The 20,973-nt window shown below is 41.1% G+C and overlaps 1 protein-coding gene across 5 annotated transcripts in view; it reads left to right on the forward strand.

Annotated features, from left to right (window-relative positions):
* The window catches only part of LOC101918031 (core histone macro-H2A.2), a 28,626-nt gene that overhangs the window by 4,575 nt on the left and 3,078 nt on the right, over positions 1-20,973 (forward strand). For 3 of the 5 annotated variants that reach the window (XM_055820023.1, XM_055820018.1, XM_027783426.2), the window contains exons 2-8: positions 2,947-3,174; positions 11,809-11,915; positions 13,293-13,490; positions 15,114-15,224; positions 16,958-17,057; positions 17,989-18,078; positions 20,083-20,257. In XM_055820023.1, the coding sequence (XP_055675998.1) occupies positions 3,003-3,174; positions 11,809-11,915; positions 13,293-13,490; positions 15,114-15,224; positions 16,958-17,057; positions 17,989-18,078; positions 20,083-20,257 (953 nt within the window). In that variant the 5' untranslated portion in view covers positions 2,947-3,002. Of the gene's footprint in view, positions 1-2,744; positions 2,851-2,946; positions 3,175-11,808; positions 11,916-13,292; positions 13,491-15,113; positions 15,225-16,957; positions 17,058-17,988; positions 18,079-20,082; positions 20,258-20,973 lie in introns of all 5 variants that reach the window. The other 2 variants (XM_055820022.1, XM_055820012.1) reach the window with 1 other exon arrangement.

Genomic DNA, 20,973 nt, shown 5'->3' on the forward strand with positions numbered 1-20,973 from the left:
AACAGCATGCCCCAGAGCAGTGTAGTTATACAAATATCTTTCGATTTTCTATTGCAGAGATCAAGTGCAACTACAGCATTTTCTGTGGATGTAATCTCATGATGTTTGCTTTTTTTCCCCCGTGATTTACACTGTGATTGGGATTTGGTACTCCAAGAGAAATATATGAGAGGTTTGCTTAATATGATTTTGATACATGGTTGTTTGTAGTGTACTCTTTCATCATGGTTCTCTGTAGGGATTTTAGTACAGGACTGAACTCTCAGATGATGAAACTGTCCTGCTGGTATTGCAGGAATCACATTGTAGCTTAGTGCATACATCTATTAAGTTCCACCTTAAAATGAGTTACTGTTGCTCGTATTACTCATAAGAGAAGGCTGTTGCAGAAGTTTGCTCCCCTGATGGCTAGAAACCTAATTCCCAGCCTACGTTTATTCATTAATTTGAATGTCAGTTATCACGAACTGAAAAGGACACTTTATAAAGGTTAATTGGTAGCGTAATGTGAAATTGCAAGTTTATAAAGTGTTTATCACAAATTGCGCATTTCATTGAGCAAGAGGGCTGGGAGGAAGGGACCTCAAGAGATCACCTCATCCATCCTCCACTCCCAAGGCAGATCCATTTCTGACATATGTTCTCTAACCGGTTTAAAGTTGTCCTGGTGGGAAGATTCTGCCATCTCCCTGTCTGACCATGTCCAGTGTTCCACTCTCCTCCCTGCTACACAGCTTTAGTCCTGCTCTTGTCCTGTACTCTTACAGGGAACGCTTACTCCCTCCACCTTTGAAGCAGCCTTTTACATCTCCAAAGACCATTATCATGTCTCCCCACTTCTTTTTGCCTTCCCTTTTAGTTTGTGTTAGATGTCTGATTGTTCTTATCAACCTCCTTTGGATTCTCATTGCTGCGCATGCCTGAAGTGTGGTATCTGTGGTTGGACGTGGCTCCTCAGCTCAGCGCTGGCTGTCCTCTTGCTTATATGCGCCTTGATGCAAGGTTTGCCTTTTCAAAACGGCTTTGGGTTTTTTTCCCCCGCTGTAACCTGCTGGTCCTAATAAGCAAAGCTGCTTCCTGGCAGATATTCCCTGTCCTACACAACTGGTTACTCCTGCATCGATGCAATTATTGGATTGCTTGGAAATTTTTTCCACTTGTATCTGTTTGAAGTTTCTGTTGCCTTTAATCTGCACTTGTAAGTGGCAGTTTATGAACTCTTTTACCACCACTTGTGATCTAGGCTGGCAGCTCCCAGGGAACTTTGAGTGGGATGATGAGCAACATTAATTTTGAGGTGTCCGTGTCTGATAGGTTTACTGGTTTAATCTTTTCCGACTTTTGCTGTTGTGCCCACGTAATATATTACACAAAGAAAGAAAAAAATATCTGACTGATAGACAAGGACATGCCAGGGTTTTATAAATCACTGCAGACCCTGTGGTGATTTTATTTCCTTCATATTGTAAGCAAAACCAGCGTTCAAGTTAGGTTATTCTAGAAACTGACCCTTGGCTTTGGCTATTATGAATGAGCTGGTTTCTGTGAATGTCTGGCTTCTTATGGGACAGGTGACCCTCTTTGTATATACACTTGCTTTGTAATGAGCAGGATAAGACCAAAACAGATTTCTGTGCCCTCCTTGGATGAATGTTGATTGTTCCCAAGGGCTTGCAATGGTGTCAATTTTTTTTTTTTGAAGGCTATTTAAAATGCAGATTGTGATAAAATTTAACAGTATCACCTAAAGTCATCACAATGTTTTTCAAATTATCTCTTTCCTTTTGTTTCCTTGTTTCATTGAGATGAATGAATACTGGGACTTAAATGGCTGTGCCTTCATTGACAGAAATACCATCTGTGGCAGACATGCTCTTTGGTTACTTCAGAGGAGTAACCAGGATCATAATCAGGACACCAGGGCCACTATCAAAATGGAGTTAAAAACACTTTTTGTAAACAGAGTTAAAACTTCCCCATTATTTGACTGAGAGCTAGGGATGTAACGATGACCACGTGCGCACTTTGAAGTGGAGTGGCTGCAGCGTTTGTCGTCTGTTTACCTGCAATCTCATGGTTGCCAGAAAAACAAGGAGAATGTGAGATTCGTTTTCTTTGTTCCTATGTATACACCTAATTGTCTCTTAGTGGAGGGAAAAAACCACATCTTTAGGGAGCTTGATGGACAGAAAAAACTGGTCCTTTTAAGATGAGAGATTAAAGACCTCCTCTTAGCTCACCGGAGGAAGGCTTCTGGGGTGCCCAGGAGCTGCTGTGAAAGTGATCTGTGGAGAATTATGAAGCCTGTGAACTGGCCCCTGGGGCTCAGTTCCTGAGGCCACAGCGGCATGGAGAGAGAGCTGCTGAAGCACAGCTGCTTGCCTGCTTCTCCTCTTCAGCCCTGCATGTGGAATTCCCCATATGAAAGACCTGTGAAGAGGCAGTGTGTTTGTAGGTAGGTTTTTCCTTCTCCTGTGCAAGCAGTATGACTTCCTCTACTTGTAGGTGACAGCATCATCTGCTCTTCTGCTTATTTAATGTTGTCCGCTGTGTGAGTACTTCTCAGCTGTTCATAACTTGCTGACTTAACAGTCAGCATGGAAATCTTCCATGTTGCGGATGTCTGCCTTAGTGTGATGTGGTTGTGGTTGTTTGGGGTTTTTGTTTGATGTTTTGTTTATTTTTTTTAAGATACATTTAATGTGCATTTGATTGTTTAATATTTTTTTATATTCTCCAAACAGATTTTTCTGTGATAATGCTGCACTGACAGTGCAGTAGTCAGAAGAAAAGTTATAGCAAATGTTCAAGTTATCCAGCTTTTAATGAATAATGTGTCAGCTTTAAGAGGTATTTGGAACGGGTTTGGATTTTTTTTCTGGAAGAATAAGATAACGTGTAAAGATGTTTCTCGCATGCTGAACACCAACCCTATTTCTTTTGCAGCTTTTGGAGCAAGGGGTTAAGAATCACCAGCAAATTGAAAAGCACAAAGCTGCAAGATGTCGGGCCGAAGTGGGAAGAAGAAAATGTCCAAACTCTCGCGCTCAAGCAGGGCAGGTGTTATTTTCCCTGTGGGGAGAATGATGCGCTACTTAAAGAAAGGAACATACAAGTACCGGATAGGTGTTGGAGCACCAGTTTACATGGCAGCCGTCATAGAGTACCTAGCAGGTAAACCAAGAACCTGATCCTGGAAGTGCTGATCACGCACAGAAGCCAGGGATATCCATGGGTTTGCAAACATGTTCAGCACTTCTGAAAATCAGGCTCTGACATTGCAGGATTTGTTGAAATTTGCTTATAATGCTAAGGGGATTAACTTGCTTCTTGAAAAGGCTGAAGATGGAAATTTTCTCCTTTAGAGGCACCGTGCTTGGTCACTAGCTGGAAGAATTATTTTTTATTGCTCTGCAGAGTGAGGAGTCACATCTAGGTAGTTTCTGTCCAAGAGAAAACTGATGTGAATTAGGCTTTTGATACACCTGGATGCGAATAACAGGAGAAAGAAAAGCAAACCCACCTTGTACATCTGTTGTGCTTTTTCAGTGAATAAACTGCTTCACTGGCTGCGTTTCTCCTTGCAGAACACAAAGTGTTACAAAATATGGAGGTTGTTCATTTGTATTTTATAAAACCTTTTGGCTTGCCTAAGTGTATAAAGAAAGTGTTTCAGTATTTAAATCTTCCCACATACCCTGGGTTTTCTTTTCCTTTCCTTTCTGAAATTGACCTCAAGAGGAAGGGGTAGGTGCTATATGGTGATACAATATACTGTGATGTATTGTAATATTTCAGATTGTCCTAATATCATGTCTGCTCGGTTTCTTATTTAATTGTAGAAAACAGCACCTTAGCAAATTGCTATAATGCCCAGTGCAGAGAGGATTCTGATTTAGGTTACTTAGGTATTACAGATCAAGACTGAGGTGCATTAGAGAACCTGTGAGGAGGCACAAGCCAGCATGGAATTAGCTCAGTGGGTTATGTTTCAGGAGCATAGTTTGTTGCCAAACTGGCATTGAAGAAGCTTGTATGGAGCCTGGTTGTCCCTATAATAGCATGCCAGTCTTTATGGAAATATTATCGTCTTTTTTACAGATGAAAGCCTGTTCTCACGCACTATTTTCTTTCAAAGGTCTGGAGAAAATCTGGTAACTTCACTATTAAAATTAAATTTCTGATGGTGTCTAATCCCGTGTTACAGAAACTGCAGCATCTGTGCTGATTAATTGCAGGATGAGAATCAATGTCTGTTTTTGTTTCTTTCTGAGGCTATTTCTGGAGTGAAAAAGTATTGTTTATGTGGAAGAAATGTAAACAAAATGTTTAAGCTTGTATTTATGTTCATGCCGTGCTCCTTCAGGAGATAAGTCCAGAAAAGGAGCTGGTTTTGCAATAACAGCACTGAAAAGCAGAATCAAAATCCAAGATGTTGAACATCTCTCCCACTTGAGTGATTTTATTTTTTTTTACTGTGTAAGAACAAACATGTTGATATTAAGATCATTTAATCATAGAGAAAGATCGGTCGTCTAAGTGATTTTGAAGAAGATCTTTCATTTCATTAAGAACATGCATGTATTCATATTTGTACAATCCAGTTTCATACATTAAAAATTAAATCTTGTATCTGCAGAAATACATCTCAGTGGAGCTGGTGCGGTTATGCGGTACCAGGGAAGTCTGTGACTTGCAGAGCTTGTTTAGCTTTCTGTAGCATGGAGTGCTACTAGGCAGGGATGCTTCAGAGGCTGTAGGGAGGGGGAAGCAGGGGGAGAGAAGGATAGAGAATTCATAGCTCTTCTAGCTCCCCTGCTCTACCACAGTGATTTTAAACCTTGTATTTGTTGTAGGCATCTGTATGTTTTCTAGTGGAGGTTCAAGCCTCTTCAGGAATGTCATAAATATTCATTTCTCTATAGCAAGATATGTTTGCTTTACTTTATCATTGATTGTGAATCACTTAAAAGTCATCTTCAGACTTCTGGATGTCTGGGTATTGCAAGATGAAAACCATATTACATGGGTTTTGGAAACTGCACTAGCTTTTATACCTGAGTAGCTTGCTGCATAATGACTCTGCTGACCTTCAGTCTGGGGAAGAATACTTTTTTCCCTTTTCCCACTCCACAGGGATTCATAGCATTCAAAGGAGTTTCTAGGATAAACATTTGGAGATGCTTGTTCTGAGCCGTGGCAATTGTTACAAGGTGTAGTAATAAATTGTCAACAGCACATCTGGTATATGCAGCACTTTGGTAATGCAGACTGAGTTACGGTCATCTTTTTATAACATTAAAAACAGCACTGTTTACCTGTTATCTGAACTAGAACGCTGTAAATCTTTGCTCTGCTTATGGCTAGTAAATGCAGTTTAATTTAAATCATTAATATGGTAATGGCAGATTATGTGTGGGCCTACACTTTGTTTTTAGGAAAAAAGCGTGTGTAGTCAACCAGGCAAGAAAATTGCTAGAGGTGTAGGCTGGGGGCCCACATAAATTGTAAGGGAATACTATTTTAAGCTGTTTGGTTCAGCAGGGAGAGAAGCCTATCTTCCTCCAACCCTGTATATATTGTAATAGAATAATGTTTCTGAGCAAACAGTTACTGCTTGTGGATAGTGGTCTTCCCATAGCGAAGTTTCTGTGCTCTATCCAGTTTTGTTTGAAAAGACTGCAAAGGTGGATAGTTTAATTTAAAAAGTGTTGCAACATGTAACCCTGCTGATCTAGTTATTCCTAATATGTGTGTGTGAATACAGTCTTTGGTTAGCCTTTAGAAACTTTAGAAATTTAGAAATGTGGTTTTCCAAGGCTGTTGTCAAAGAGGGTATTATATGTCAAACTGGTAACTTTCTTAATATTATCTGATACTTCCTGTGACAGATTCCAGTTTTGTCTTATGGACTTGCAACTATGAGATGGTGGCTACTCAGGCTGTAAGACTGCATACAGGGCAACTGCTTCAGGCTAACTGTAGGAGGGTGGGAGTAAGGGAGTCTGATTCTTTAGCTGTCTTACAGAAGCAGGTTGAACCATATTTTTTTTGTTAAAGCATTCATGAGAACTTTAAACACCTGGGTGCTTCTCTGCATTTAAGCATAAATTCGATGCTTTATGGAAGGGGACTGCTGGTCTCTGCCATCTCGGAGAAATCTACTGTCTTTGGCTAAGCTGTAACTGAAAAAACACAGGTTGCTCATGCTCAGCAGAGACTTCTTTGGTTTTAACAGCTAAAATCTCTGAAGACTTGGTCCTCGCTGAGTATGCTCCAGCCTCTCTCAGTTCCCAGTGCTGCCCAGACTGCCTATGCATTGTCCCCACAGAGCATGCCTCAACCTCTCAGCTCCAATGTGTGACAGGACTGCATGTGGGCCACTCCACACAGCGGCTGAGCATACTTCAGCCCATGGCTACAGGTGCTCAGAAGGACTATCCCTCTTACTGCTGTTCCTGGCTGCTCCTGGTCACAGCACTGAGAGCAGGGAGCAGGCTTTTTGTGGTCTCAGCGGTACTGGGAAGCACAGGGGAGGAAGTTCTCTGATGTGAAGGCAAAAGCCGCACAGAAGCAGGTGACAAGAGGTCTGGGACCAAAGGCAGGGAGTACATGAATAGGAATTGAAGGAGAGCTAATCCTGCTTACTGTCTGTGAGGTGGGAAGGGCAGGCTGGAATTAACTGGGAGACTGGGAACAAGTTCCATGCTGATCAGAGGAGGAGACTGGGAGCAGATCTGTGATGACACTTTGAGGAGATGATGGTTATGGGAGAAGAATATTGATGTTAGAGACATAGCCAGGATGGATCTGGCTAGTGGGCACAGCTGAGCTGATGACCAGTGGGCAAATAAATGGCAAGGGCTGTCCAGAAATCCTGCTGGGAAGCTGGAGCATAGATTGGAAAAATAGGGCACAGGCCAAGGGCTGGATGGAGGGGGTCTTCATAATGAAGAACCTAGAAAGGAAGATTGAGCCTGATTATTACTACAGCTGTGAAGAGCAGACATGAGAAATGGAAGCTGTCTGGGAAAGGCAACTCAGATAGAAGTCTCAGGTGTGGATTCTCAAGGAAAGGAGAATCAGCTATGGAGCTGGGAAGGCAAGTCATAGCTGGGGTAGGGGCAAGGTGGATGAGGCTGGAAGGGTCAAACAGGACCGGAGCTGTGTGGTTGCATTCATCCAGGGCCTAGCATGGACCAGTGACTCTTCTGTGAGTGGTAACAGTGCACGTGGTCTGCTGATGGCCTGTATTTGTGTTGCCCTGAAGCACTGAGTCTCTTGACTAGCATCATCTGGTGCATATGCATCTTGAGGATCCTTATTCCCAGCTGCCATGTGGTTCAGGCTGCCTTTTGGCTTAGGTGTGTGTGCTGTGTCATGAGCTACTAGATCCCCATTTTTTCCCTTTGTATGCAAGATTGATTGTGGCTGCACCCCACAGCCATTATCAATGCCAAATCTGTACCTCGGCGTATCAACCCCATTGTTAAAATACCAGCAATCACCACAGTGTATCTCAAGAAGAGGTACTTTTACCTCAGCTGATGAGCTAATGTGAAGATGATCTCATCAGTGTTCTAAGGCCTTTTTTTTATAATCTGTCTATGCTGTTTTATATGTTAGGCTTGAAAATCATACTGCAAAACTGCAGCTTAATTCCTGTCCAGAAGGTTGTGTTTGCTGGAACAGTGTTGGGCTCCACTGGCTTCAGAGTTAAATCTCCATGAAAAATTGGCCTCGGTCCCATTGGATTTATGGACTTTTCAACGGACGCATGCCAGACTGTGCTCTGAGTGTGCACAGGGCTGACTACAGTCATCATCTATATCAAACATCACCTGCATGCATCCCATAATGCACCTTCCCAAAATATAGGCAGAGAATACAGATGCCTTTTGATTAGGAAGAAGAAGACATGAATGGTGTGCTGGTCAGAGGAAGTCATGGAAGATGTCAGTGGAAAGTCATCTTCTCAAAATTAGGGCAGAACACAACACCAGCAAATACTTCTTCCTTCAAAGGACGTCAGCTGGCATGCTCTTCTGTCTGTTGTACTCATCTGCCACCAAGAGACAAATCAAGCAGATACTTTTCCAGTTGCAAATTGAGGACCAAGGACTCCATCATCTGATACAACTTTTCAGAGCAAAGGTATTATTGGTAGAATTGAACATGGTAGTGTAACAAGAACTGTCACAACTTATCCTAAAGGGGAAGTGGAAAGCCAAGATAACCTGTCTGAAATCTTTCCAATTCTGCTATCAGTAGTTCTCATATGCTTTTCTTATCAGTCCAGCTGAGCACTTCACAAAAGCAGGCTAAGCTCAGCTGAATGAATAGCTGTGGTGGCTAGGATGCTGTTAGTTCCCAGACACTCCAGATCTGTTGATCCATCAGCCAAAGAAACCTCTTTTTCCTGTATGTCACAGGATGAGAAGATGTAATCCCATTCAAGTCATAGCTTGGCTCCTGCATGTGTCTGTTGGGAGACAGTTAGGTTCTTCCCTGGTCCTGAGTGCTTATCAATCAGGAGAAAAGGCTCTTTTAAAAATACTAGATGTTGTGTAGAGTCAGTGGATAGTTCCAGGCATTACTCTGTTAACCAGCAATTCAATGTCTATCTGAGGCCAAGGTAAACTGTGGAGTGCATAGATAAGCTAGTTTGCCTTTAGCCATCTGTGCTGAAGATGTCTGAATTTGAAGTTATGCTTCCAATGTGGACCTATCTTTGTTTCTTTGAATCTTGAGGGAGGCACGAGTATTTCACATTTCACTCATTCTTAATGCCAGCTGCTGAGAGCATGTGAAGTAAAACCAACTTCTGTCTGAGAGTATCAAGATGCCCAATTTCAAGAGAGCTTGTTATAGTATAGGACTTCATTATGGGACCTATATTGTCAGACTAGTCTTCTTAGAGTTTAGGTAACCTCAGCTGTCAAGATGTTTCTACTTGAGATATAAAGCAGTTTATTTAGGGATCTGTTATTATCATCAGAGGATGTGATAACTGAAGCCTTTAGATTTGATGTTGCATTTTGCAAGTGCCATTTTATGTTGTTAAGACTATGAGTCCCTGCCTCCAGCATTAGAAAACTATGCATATAAACAATTGTTAGAAGAAGGTAAGGCAATTGTTTACCTAGGCAAATAATTGGCACCCTTTGTTACATGCATATTCCACAGTCTGCCGTGCATCATCTCTACCTTGGATTCCCTTCTTCCTGGTGTCCCATGGTAGATGGCTGGCATTTGAGTGTTCTGCATTTTTTGCTCTTAACATTAGGCAGAGGACATTTGAGTGCACCATCAGGATGCTACTGGCCAAAGGACACAGAACCTGGGGGAGTGGGGTGAGCACACAGGTAGCAGGATGTGCCTGTTGGCACATCTGAAAGAACTGCAGTTACCACACAGGTAAGTATGTGTTGTTTGTTGTTTTTTTCCTTCTTCCCTGATGCAATTTTCCTCTGCTGTCAGCACATATCTGCAAAACCCAGCGGAGAAGCCTGGGTCTCTCCTCTTGCTCTGTACTGGTCTGCACAATGGATGGCAATCTGTTCCTGCTGTCTGCTGCTGCGTTAGCTCCATTGGCAGAGGTCTGGGAGGAGGGTCTTAAACTTCCAGCCCTGCAGGCCCACAGGGGTGAATATAGCTGAATTATGCAGGATCACTTTTCAGTCTCCTCCTTTAAAGTTCAAGTCAGACGCTCCACAGTTAGGAAATGTTAGAGCCAAGGTTGCTGCCCTAACTTTCAGTGTAGGCCCAGTCTGTATTTGTAGCGCGGTACTATTTCTAATTTCTGATCGCACAATGCTGCTTTCCTCAGGGCAGTAGCCTAGTTATCACAATATTGTGGTTTAACCCTGGCTGATAATTAAGTACCACACAGCTGCCTGCTCACTCCCACCTCACCCAGAGGGATGAAGGGGAGAGTTGGAAAGGAGTGTAAAACTCGAGGGTTGAGATAAGAACAATTGAAACAGAGTAAGAATGAAAGAACAGTAATAACAATGATGACAGTAACAGTTATAATGAAAAGGGGGAGGGGAAGAGTAAAATCCAGAGGGAAAGGAAGAAAGGAACATGTGGTACACAATGCAACTGCTCACCACCCCATGCCTAGCCAGTCCCTGAGAAATGATCTGCCCGCCCTGGCCAACCCCCCAGGTATATATACCAAGCGTGACATCCTGTGGTATGGAATACCTCTTTGGCTAGTTCGGGTCAGCTCACCTGGCTGTGTCCCCTCCCAATTTCTTGTGCCCCCCCAGCCTTTTTGATAAAAAAGCCTGAGAAACTGAAAAGTCTCACATCAAAGCCAACACACAGCACTGTACTAGCTCCTAATAAGACAATTAACTCCGTCCCAGCTGAAACCAGGACACACAACCACAGTTCTGTTATTTCCTAAAGTTTAATTACTTGTCTTCACAACTTTGATAATGTTTCTTGGAAGTTTTGCATAAATAATTGTGAAAATTTTCAACAGACACTGACTGTTTCTTACGCAATTCACTGTGAATGTGTGCATAATTTTAAAAAAATAGCTTTTACATCTCCAACATTAGTTAAAGGTATATGCTGTGTAGCAGAGAAAACTGGATGACAAGTATGTACTTTTGTTATTCTGAGTGAAATTGAGCACTTGTATTTTTCCCATGAACTGAGCTAAAATGTTGAAAGCCTTTGGATTTTAGCCAAAGAGCATTATGTAGATTTCCACTAGATTTTTTGTTTGTGAAAGTTCTTCTTTTTGTAATAGTTACAGTTCTTTACTTAGTTTATGAAAAGGAGTAAGATATCATTAATAGGACACTGATGGGCTGTCATTTACTTACCCTGTTTTTTTACAAATGTAAATACAAACCCAAGACAGGGACAGTTGATACTTTTGATATGAAACAAAGTATGAATATGAATTTTATGACTATTTGGAGCAAAACATTCCCTTCTTCCTTCTTTCTCAGTGTTTCAGTAGAGTTCTTAGATGAGAAATAACTTCAGAGTAGGAGCCAAACTGTGTAAGTTAATGAATTATACTGAGTGCTGCAGTTCAAGTAAAGTCAGAAAGATGTATCTGTGTTTCCTCTCTAACGATTAGAAAAAGCTCAGGGACTTCAGTCACAATACGAATGTTACTGCAAATTTAAAGAAACTACTTTTTAAGTGGCCTCCTGTTCCTGGAGGTATAGAAGAAAGTTTCTACCAATAGTTCATGCATTGAAGCTCTTACGTTGTCTCTGCTTGCATCTAAGTCAAACCTTTCATATCTTGTTCTGAAATTAAGCTTCTCTACAGATTTTCAATGCCCTTTAATGCAGAATTGCAGCATTGCCTGGCTAGTTTGTTGGCTTTCAAAGTATTTCTTTAAATGCACCTCAGTCTTCATCTTAGCTGGTTCTGAGAATCCTTGCTGTTTTGTTAGAACTGTCTGTGTTAGGTTTTGGGGTTTCATTGCATGCTTTACTGTTATATTGTTACAGGGTTACTGCTAAATTTCTGGACTGCTGATGTACATTTTCATAGGGCGTTTCTTGTTCTTTTGAAAGAGAATTCTGACTTGGGACTTGTAAAAGAAGTTATGTGAACCAAGCTTAGCATATTTTCTGCTAGCTATCCTTTAGGGAATTAGGAAGGACGAATTATTTTAGGTAAATTTGCAAATATGTTGAGTGTGGTTGGTTTCTGCCTTTCTGTAGCAAAGACCATTTAAACTGGGAAATGCCCTTGAAAAGGTAAATGGATATTAAGAAGGAATTTCAAGCTACGTTCTTGTTATTAATTTTTATGTCAATGTGTTTACAGCTGAAATTCTAGAATTAGCGGGAAACGCGGCACGAGACAATAAGAAAGGAAGAATTGCCCCCAGACACATCCTCCTGGCAGTGGCAAATGATGAGGAACTGAATCAGGTATCCATTTACATTTCAGTATGAGAGTTACGTGCTGTGGCACAAACGAAGCTGCTACCATGGAAGGTTAGAAACAGTTGGGTCTGACATGTGAATGAGAATGCAATTACTAGAGCAGAAGATGACATGATTGTGCCCTCTTGATTAAAAGCAAACAAAAAAGAAGGTTCTGAAGCATCTTAACTTAAATCCTTTCAATATAAATTTTGCTTCTTTTGTAGCCTGTGAGTCCTGCTGAAGTGAGTAAACTTGATGCTTAATTTCTTCTTCAGGAACATCCAACATTTAAAGAAAACATGCCATATGGAAGACCTTTTCCCAAAAGCTGTAGTAATGTATGTCTTCTATTATACTGGCTGCGAGGCGCATCTTGGGTAGGGGTCTGGCTCACTCTCTGCTACTGCTGCCTCCAGGACTGCCTCCCTATCTGTATTCCCACCAGCCACCAGACTGCGGCTTGCAGTGCTCTGACTCTGAGGATCACTTGTGGGATCACGTCTGCTAAACTTGTTGAGTGAGAAGAGATATCATAGCATAGGCTATGAATTGCAGCATTCAGGGGTGCTGGAAAAGTTCAGTCAGCATCAGAGTATCTCTTCTTGGTTGGCCCCATGTGAAGATATATGACATCATTCACACTTTGAAAGATTCCTGCACTTAATTTGACTGCTTTAAATAATGAAAATGTGGTGCCCATGAAGCCACCTAGCTCTGTTTCCAGTCAAGGGGACTGAAAAGTCAAAACAGAGGCCAAGAGAGAGAGAAAAGTGTGCTAACACCACCAGCCTGTTCCCTGCTCTATGGTGCTGGTCACTGGCCTGTGAACTGGAGAAGATCTAGTGTTGTCCTTTAGGAACTAGCCAGACTTTGTCCTCCACATAACATCAGAGCCCATTCCTGTTGTTCACCTCTGCACAGCAGGTTCTTGGGGCTCATATTTGCTTTCGCTGAATCTGTTTCCCTGCCAAAGGCATCTGCAACTAGTCCTTTGAGCAGGGCTGTGGTGCAGTAATTTTTTAAAGTAGCCTGCAGGCACTTACCTTCTCTTACCCTTGTTCACTGCTTGTGAGTCACCAAGGTCAGGTATGCAGAAAGACCAGCACTGGAAGAGACAAATGATTGACCAGTACAGTAACAGAGTTCTCCAGGACATGCTGGCTGGCATCACCATCACCTGCCACATCGCTTGTCATTATGGATTTTCTCCCTAATAGTTTTTTGGGGGTTGGTTTGGGTTTTCTGTGATAAGGAGACAAGGTGCAGTGCTTCAGGAAGAGTGGACTCTACGTGCATCCATGTAATGTAGTCAGCAAGAATAGCTTGAGTGCAGGTTAAGAGAATCTGTAACATGCGCCTTTACACGGCTTCTCCTTGCAGTTGCTAAAAGGTGTGACGATTGCAAGCGGAGGTGTTCTGCCCAGAATTCAGCCAGAGCTTCTTGCCAAGAAACGGGGTGCCAAAGGCAAATCTGAGACCATCCTTTCGCCTACTCCTGAGAAGAAGGGAAGGAAATCCATGGTGAACAAAAAGAGTGGGAAGAAGGCAAAGTCTACCAAGGCCCGGACACCCAAAAAGGTAAGCACGCGGCAGGTACAGGATTCCAGAGGTGTGGGGAGAGGGAATGGATCAAACCCAACTAAGATTATTAGGAGGAATAGATCGGCACTTCTGCATTGTTTGTTTGTAGCAACTGGAAGTGCGAAGTAGGAAATGATAATAGATGCACCAGGATTATCTTTTCTTTAAGCTTTAGGAAAAAAAGGCACGCACAGTATTTTTTTAATGAATTTTCATAACAAAAACCTTTAAAGCTTTGAGGGCAACTTTTCAGATTTCCATGTCACCCTTTGCAATACTTTCTTGATAACTGTGTAGAATCTCTTTATCTCCACACTAACCATGTGACAGTGAACTCTAGCTTTTAAAATAAAGCAAGATGTAATTGGAAACGTTTTCTACTTGAGAGATCTCAGGCCTTCAGCATTGTACTGTTACTGGGTTGGTCTTCAAGATTTTTCACTGTCCAGAGGACGTGTCCTGACATGGTACATAAATGTCATTTTGACAAGCTCTTTGATTCATGTGTTCTTAGTTGTACTGTTAATGTTTTTTTTAAAGTAGTTGCAAGAAGAATAAATGATTGGAATTTGACCACTGCACCTTCCCTTACGGTAGCCCATCCTCTATCACATCCAAAGTGGTTTGATTTGGTAAACCAGTAATGCAGATCAGTGCTCTTGGTTTGTCATTCCAGAGCATGCATCTTAAAAACACTGCTGAATTTTTGATTGCGTAGGATTAAACAATATTAAGCTTTGACCTAAGCTTTTTAAACTGCTGTTAAGCACATATTTCTGGAGGCCTCAAAACTTCAATACTTTTCCATAACTGAGAATATGCAGAAGTACTTTAAAAAAGAAAACAAGAGTTGCTCAATAGGATGCCTCTGTGTATTGATCTCTGCTACCCCCTTACTTTGAATTGTGCACATCCAGAGTTTAGCACTTGATAGGAAGAGTTATCTTCTTGACATACCTTAAAGCAAATATTGAGAGATGTGAGGACATGCTCCTGCAGCCCTGGTAGAAACAGGTTTGCTGCTCATGGATCTAGGCTGCACGAAGGAGTGTCTCCCACAAAGGGGATTTTTCATGCAAACTTCAGCTATTATTTATCTCATTTTGCCATTCTGACTGCTTGTGTGGAGGTGTGATGGCTCACTCATGTCAATAGGGATTCAGATTTATGATTTATTAGCTAAGACTTAACTTTTTTTTTTTCAGCTCATAAGGTTGTTTTTTCCTTCAGCTTGGAGAATTTGACTGGGTTACTAAGTTACTAACTTTGTTTTAGTATAAGCTCTGCTCTGTCAGCAGCAAAAATAAACTAGCACACACCCACCCATGAATACAACCTTAACTGTTGGTAAAACTACAGATGGATGTGGGTGCCCTGACTCTTAATGTGACTACAAACGTATGTAATGCCTCAGATGAACCGCTGATGTTTTAGCATTATATAAACAGTGAAGACCTCTGTTGCTACATAATCTTTTGGGGTTAAAAGGCTATGAGTGATATATTGATCTGAGAATACGATATTTGTAGTAATTCATTAAATCTGTCCATTACTGAATAAGGGTGAATATTGTTATTTTTTTCCTTTGAGAATTCTTACTTTTTCTCTCCCCCCAAATAGAACAAACAAAAGGACAATGAAAAAGAAGGAGCTTCAAATTCAACATCTGAAGATGGACCTGGGGAAGGTTTCACTATCTTGTCCTCCAAGAGTCTTGTGCCAGGACAAAAGGTAATATGAAGTTATAACAGATCGGGATCACAGCAGTGGAGCCTAGCATAAATAGAAGGATGCTTTTGATCTAACATCAGTACAAAATCCCTGTGTTCCCCCTTAGGGGTTCCAAATTCAAGGCCAAAACTCACTCAAGTCATGGGCAGGGTAGAAGGTCTCAAAAAATGTGTCTGCAGGTAAAAGATTTCCAAGAATAAGGCTGGTCAGCCTCTCTTTGCTGTAGAGAACCATACTGATTAATTTCTTGGCCTAAGCTGTACTAGAGTTTTGTTCAGTTTGGACTTGGTTGTGTTGTGCCTGGCATACTGCCAAACTAGGTTTAACCTAGGCTATTTATCATTTATAAAGGGCTATTTCTGGGCCAGGTCCCAGGATCACCCAGAACTTCCACATGTTGTTTTGTGTCAGAAGCCTGGGTGCTCTATCTGAAAGTGGGCTGTGGGGCACTGCTCTCTCACAGTGCAAACTGAGGACCTCACCAGAGCTGCAGGGCATGCCTAGTTCTCCACCTCAGCACGGACTGTGACACCTTGCCTGGCCGGAATACAAAACTGTGCCACCAAAAAACACCCTCCTGTCTTTGGTGTCCAGCCAACCATCTGTCCCTTTTTTTGGTTGGTTTTTTTTTTTTTTTCCCACCCCTATACTCATCAAGAGGAAGATGTTTTTGCCTGCCTTAATTTTTGGACCCTCTGAGGGAATCTGGAGTTTTTCCTCACAGATTTAACTGTGGAGATATAGTCAAGATTATTTGTTGTTGTTGTTATTATTATTATTATTATTTCCAATAGTACCTTTGTCTAGAAAAAGTGTTCTTCCTGAAACTGCATCTGTAAGCCCCTCGTACTGATGGTGTACCCTGTTGTATGAAGCAGTGCTTAAGAGTTCAGTCTGCTTTATCCCATTTTTGCTAAAGCAGTGGTCCAGAATGGGCCAGACACATACTAGATCGAAAAGATTGCTAAAATCAGTAATCTGGCTAGGTAAATGAAACTTGGATCTCCTCTATTAGAGTTCATCCCTGTCCTCAGTTCCTCCAGAATCTGTGCACTTTCTTCTCTAAAATGGGCAGTGCTTATACAGTGTACCTTGGAAGAAGTGAGGTGTGCTGGGCACATGTTCAGCAACTGTAAAGTCTTTTTATTGTAGGATTTCTGTCCTCTGTTGTTGCCCAAAGAGATGAGGCTGTGAGATCTGGGGGACAGCCTTTTCTGAGCACCTTAAGACATCAGGTTTTGGGCAGTTCCTATATCTGGATATGTGGGTGGGTAAAACATTCCTTATTTTATTTATGCCAGGAACTGCAAGGGTAATTAATTACTTGGGTTGTGAAGCCTTTGTAGTCAGGATAGTGTTTAGCCCTTCTTCTCAGCCCCCTACAGTAGTTTGCTGAGGGCAAGTACAGGAGAAAAGCTTTTTAATTTTAGTATTTTTGTCTTTAAATAGAAGCATTTCCAAAGTCAGCCTTTTCAAAGTGTGATGCTAGAACATGGATTTTCTGGCACTAACTTCCTCTGGAGCAAGCTTCCAAGCTATAGGCATATCACAAAATAATCTGAGTGGTATACAAATTAAAGGCTAAAAATCAGAAATGCACATATTGGACACAATAGAATTACAGATCTCTGAAAGACTGAATCCAGCCTTCTTTGATTTTAATTTTTTCGTATGAAAGTGATTTTGCACTTGGATTACTATTTTTTTTTCCTACTCCCTCATTATTTTTACAGCTTTCTCTGACACAGAGTGACATCAGCCATATTGGCTCCATGAAAGTAGAAGGCATCGTTCACCCTACAACTGCTGAAATAGACCTTAAGGAGGAAATAGGTGAGGCTCTGCTACGCGCAGAAAAAACAGATCTAGAGTTGGAACAGTAGCTGGTCTACTAACTGCCTGCTGAGATCCCATCCTGTTTCATCTGAATCTTCCCCAGGCCATAAAATATCACTTACAACACTTCTGAAAATCAGGCTGGATTTGACTAGGTATAACAGGCTAATGACTAATTTATCTTTTTTTAATGATGCCTTACGACAATCAAAACAGATAATTTGTTGAAGCACATGAGCCTCGAAGGTGTAAATAATCGTTATTGCGGTCTTTGTTGGATTGTTTTTACATCTGCCTCTGAAATTTGTGACAAAATTATATATGAATTGCACTTCTAAGTATGCTTTTCATTGTAGGATTTTACATACTTTAGAAATACTCATGTACAAGCCTTATACTGCTCATGTGAAATAAGGAAATATTATTACTGTTGGTCTACAAATGCAGAAATTGAAGCAAGAGGGAGGTAAAAAAGCTGTGCAGACAGTTGTATAGAGAGGCACAGAACCTAGCAGCAGGCTTTCGGATCATTGTTTTATACAGTTAGTCATTAAGACTTCCACTGCCATCTCAGCTGTGTTTATTTCAGAAAGTAGGAGGGTTTGTATGTTGAGTTATTTTGGAGGCTGAAGATCTTGAGTCCTGAAAATCCCACTCTTCACTATTTTAGCCATAAGTCAGAGTAGGATAGCATTCTTACAGGTAATTGTATGAAAGTAATTTCCAGTAATAACATACAGGGGTTTTCAAAATCAGTGAAAAGTAAACTTTATCTGTGACTGGATAGTGTGGTAAACATAAACATCAGCTGCTGCTAATAGAGGGAAACAGGATAATATGTGTGCAATGTTGTTGTTTGAAATAATGTAGAGGTGTTTTTTCACTGTGATACTTTGAAGCCAAGGCCTTTTGCTCTGTGTCCTTGCAGGCAAGGCATTGGAAAAGGCTGGAGGGAAAGAGTTTTTAGAAACAGTGAAAGAGCTTCGCAAATCTCAAGGACCTTTGGAAGTTGCTGAAGGTAAAAAGGATACTACATTCTCTTTTGGAAACAGATCATTCAATATGTTCTTTTCTCTGGACATTTTGCTCTTTTCTTGATATTGCTTATGTGATGTAAATCTTTCTGTTTCTTGTTTGAAGCTACTGCTGATACAGACAGCCTGCTTAGTGGGAGCCTGGGGCAGGAAGGAAGAATAAGACACCTGTATGCTATGCACACTCTGTCTTTGGGCATCTAGGTGCCACCACAAGTTACAGCAGGCCAATTAATTTATGTTTGGTGATTTCTGTCTGTGGGAGTCCAAAAATTAAGGAGAACTTGTGCTGCCACCTATGTGCCATCTTTCCTGTCCCATTCGCACTGCATTCCTTAGTAATAATCAGAAACAACTCTCAAACATATGAGGTATAAGAACAGTGGCAGTTTATAAATTATTCTGCTTTATGCATATTTGATGAACAGTACCATCCAAACAATCACCTTACTTTGAACACAAAGATGTGATACAATCTTTAGAACCGGCATGCTTTTTGGAAGAGCAGTTGCTGCTCTTTTCCCAGGCACTATGGCTGCATTATAGAAATACAAATTACAGAAGAGCTCCCTTCAGATGCTTAATACATCTGTAGCAGTTAATAGTTTGGGACTTGAGATCATGCCTGCCTTTATGGACAAATGAAACCAATGTATAGGAGTTGAAGGTGGCTGGAGGGCGGATGGAGAGAGTTACAATATATTTCCTAGTGCCTTATTTGGCTTAGTATCTCAACACTCAAGAAACTAAATTATTTAAGTAGTCTAGTTTTGGAAACTTCCTAAATGAATAGCCTAATTTTATAATCTCAGCTGGCACGGAAACTTTTGTACAATTATTTTGCTTCACTTTTGCATTGAATCAAAAGTATATGCCATAACATCAAACTAAACTACTTTTCTCTGTCAGCACCACTACCTAACTAGAAAATAGACTCACTTTATGCTACTAAGGCAGTCCCAGGAAAGAAGATAATCTTAGTTTAATAGATAGGAAAATGTATGTTCTCAAGCATTTGTGTTGTGGTGCTGTGTTTGAAATTGCCCCTTCTGCCGGTTTGAGGCAAGCGATAATAGATGGTTGTTAATCACTGGAGGTCTACTGCAAACACTTAAGCTCCAGCCTAATGGGCTTGAATTCAAGTGCTGCTTACAGGATACCTATGTTTTCAGTCAATTTGCTCCCTGTGGTTAAAGGCCTGATGTTTCTCTGGTTTAAATTTAAGTAGCACAGTGAAACATTAGATGGAATTCCTTTGTGTCTGCAACAGAATTCCTCTGCAATGGTAGACAAGTGAATAAATCCAGATTTTTCATTTTGGGGCTTTAATTGCATAGCTAATTTCAAGGTGTTTAACCTGAGATTCCCAAGACCTAGATTTCTAGAAGTGCTAACGGTCACTCTTGCAACAAAAACAAACTGATGCCACGCCGTAGACTCTGCAGGTCCTGGAGAAATATTAGGTTTTCTGAAAAATTCATCTGAGATTCCTGATTGGACATAACTGACGGAGACTTTTAGTGTCATCTGAAGTTACCCAGCTGTGAAGTGCGTCTAAATATTACTCCCTAAAACTCCAGACCTGTAATGATGATGCAGGATATTTGTGCAGAGCATTCAAATAAGGCTGTGGCAGCACTGCAGAAACGTCTATTGGGGGTTTAATGATACTGTGTTCAGACAAGGTTTTGATACTTTGCATAAGACAAATCCAGAGGCCATGCTGAATGAGAAGGCTAAAAAATATTATTGAATAGCTGTATGTTAACCAAATAAGCCCCAGGTTCTTTGGTCTCCAAAGAAATAATAATTGATCACAAAAGTAATGATGAGACAGGTTACGACTGCGAGTTAGCCATTGTGGTGTATTTTAGTTCCTAATGTATTTCTTTGGAGAGGTAATGTAATTAAGAAAGTACGTTGGATTGAGAGGTCGTTTCAGGGTGGTTTCTATTCAAAACTAAATGTTGTATTTTTGTTTCTGTTAGCTGCACTTACTCAGTCTAGCGGCCTAGCAGCGAAGTTTGTCATCCACTGTCACATCCCACAGTGGGGCTCAGACAAGTGTGAAGAGCAGCTTGAAGAGACTATAAAGAACTGCTTAACAGCCGCAGAAGACAAGAAATTGAAGTCCGTGGCTTTTCCCCCATTTCCCAGTGGCAGGTATGACTCCTCCTGCATGGGAGGATTCTGTATCGGGTGGCAGTGGTGTAGTTAGCTGTCAGAGAGCTGCTGCTGTGGTAGAGAGGTTACCCCCCGGTCTGTGGCACAAAGGAGGCTGACCTTGCCTCCAGAGATGGCTGTGGCAGGTGCCATCTGACACTGCGCTTCTCCAGCTTTAAGGAGCTTGAAGTGCAGTGTTTACATGCAATGACCAGAAAGCCTTTATATAGAGAAATTAACTAACCCACAGGAGAGCTGAATGGACTTGCTGTGTTTACTATTGCTAGGCAGTAATTTTGATTCTTCTACTATGGGCCTGCACCACCTCAGTTTTTATGTCCCTTCATTTTGCTGTGGTAAATCTTCCTAAAGCTACATTTGTACTAGTAAGATTATACCAGTGTAATACTGAAGGCAAGTAACAGTGATGTAACCTGAGCCAGATAAATGTGGGGTGTTCACTTAAGTCATCCCAAAAATATATATTAAACAGAGTAGTCAAACAGAATGTTTTCTTTCAAAAGAAAATCAGTGTTTCTCAAATATAGTTCTGCTTTATAAAGGGAACTATGAAACCAGCCATGAAACTACACATTTCTTAGTTAATAACTAGCAAATAAAATGTGCTTGACTAAGAAATCCAAACTATTTATCTTTTTTTTTGCTTTTTTTTAAACCAAACCACAGTTTGTTAATCTTGCTTGATCTCTGATCAC

Source organism: Falco peregrinus, chromosome 1 (assembly GCF_023634155.1).
Source record: "Falco peregrinus isolate bFalPer1 chromosome 1, bFalPer1.pri, whole genome shotgun sequence".
Lineage (NCBI taxonomy): Eukaryota > Metazoa > Chordata > Aves > Falconiformes > Falconidae > Falco > Falco peregrinus.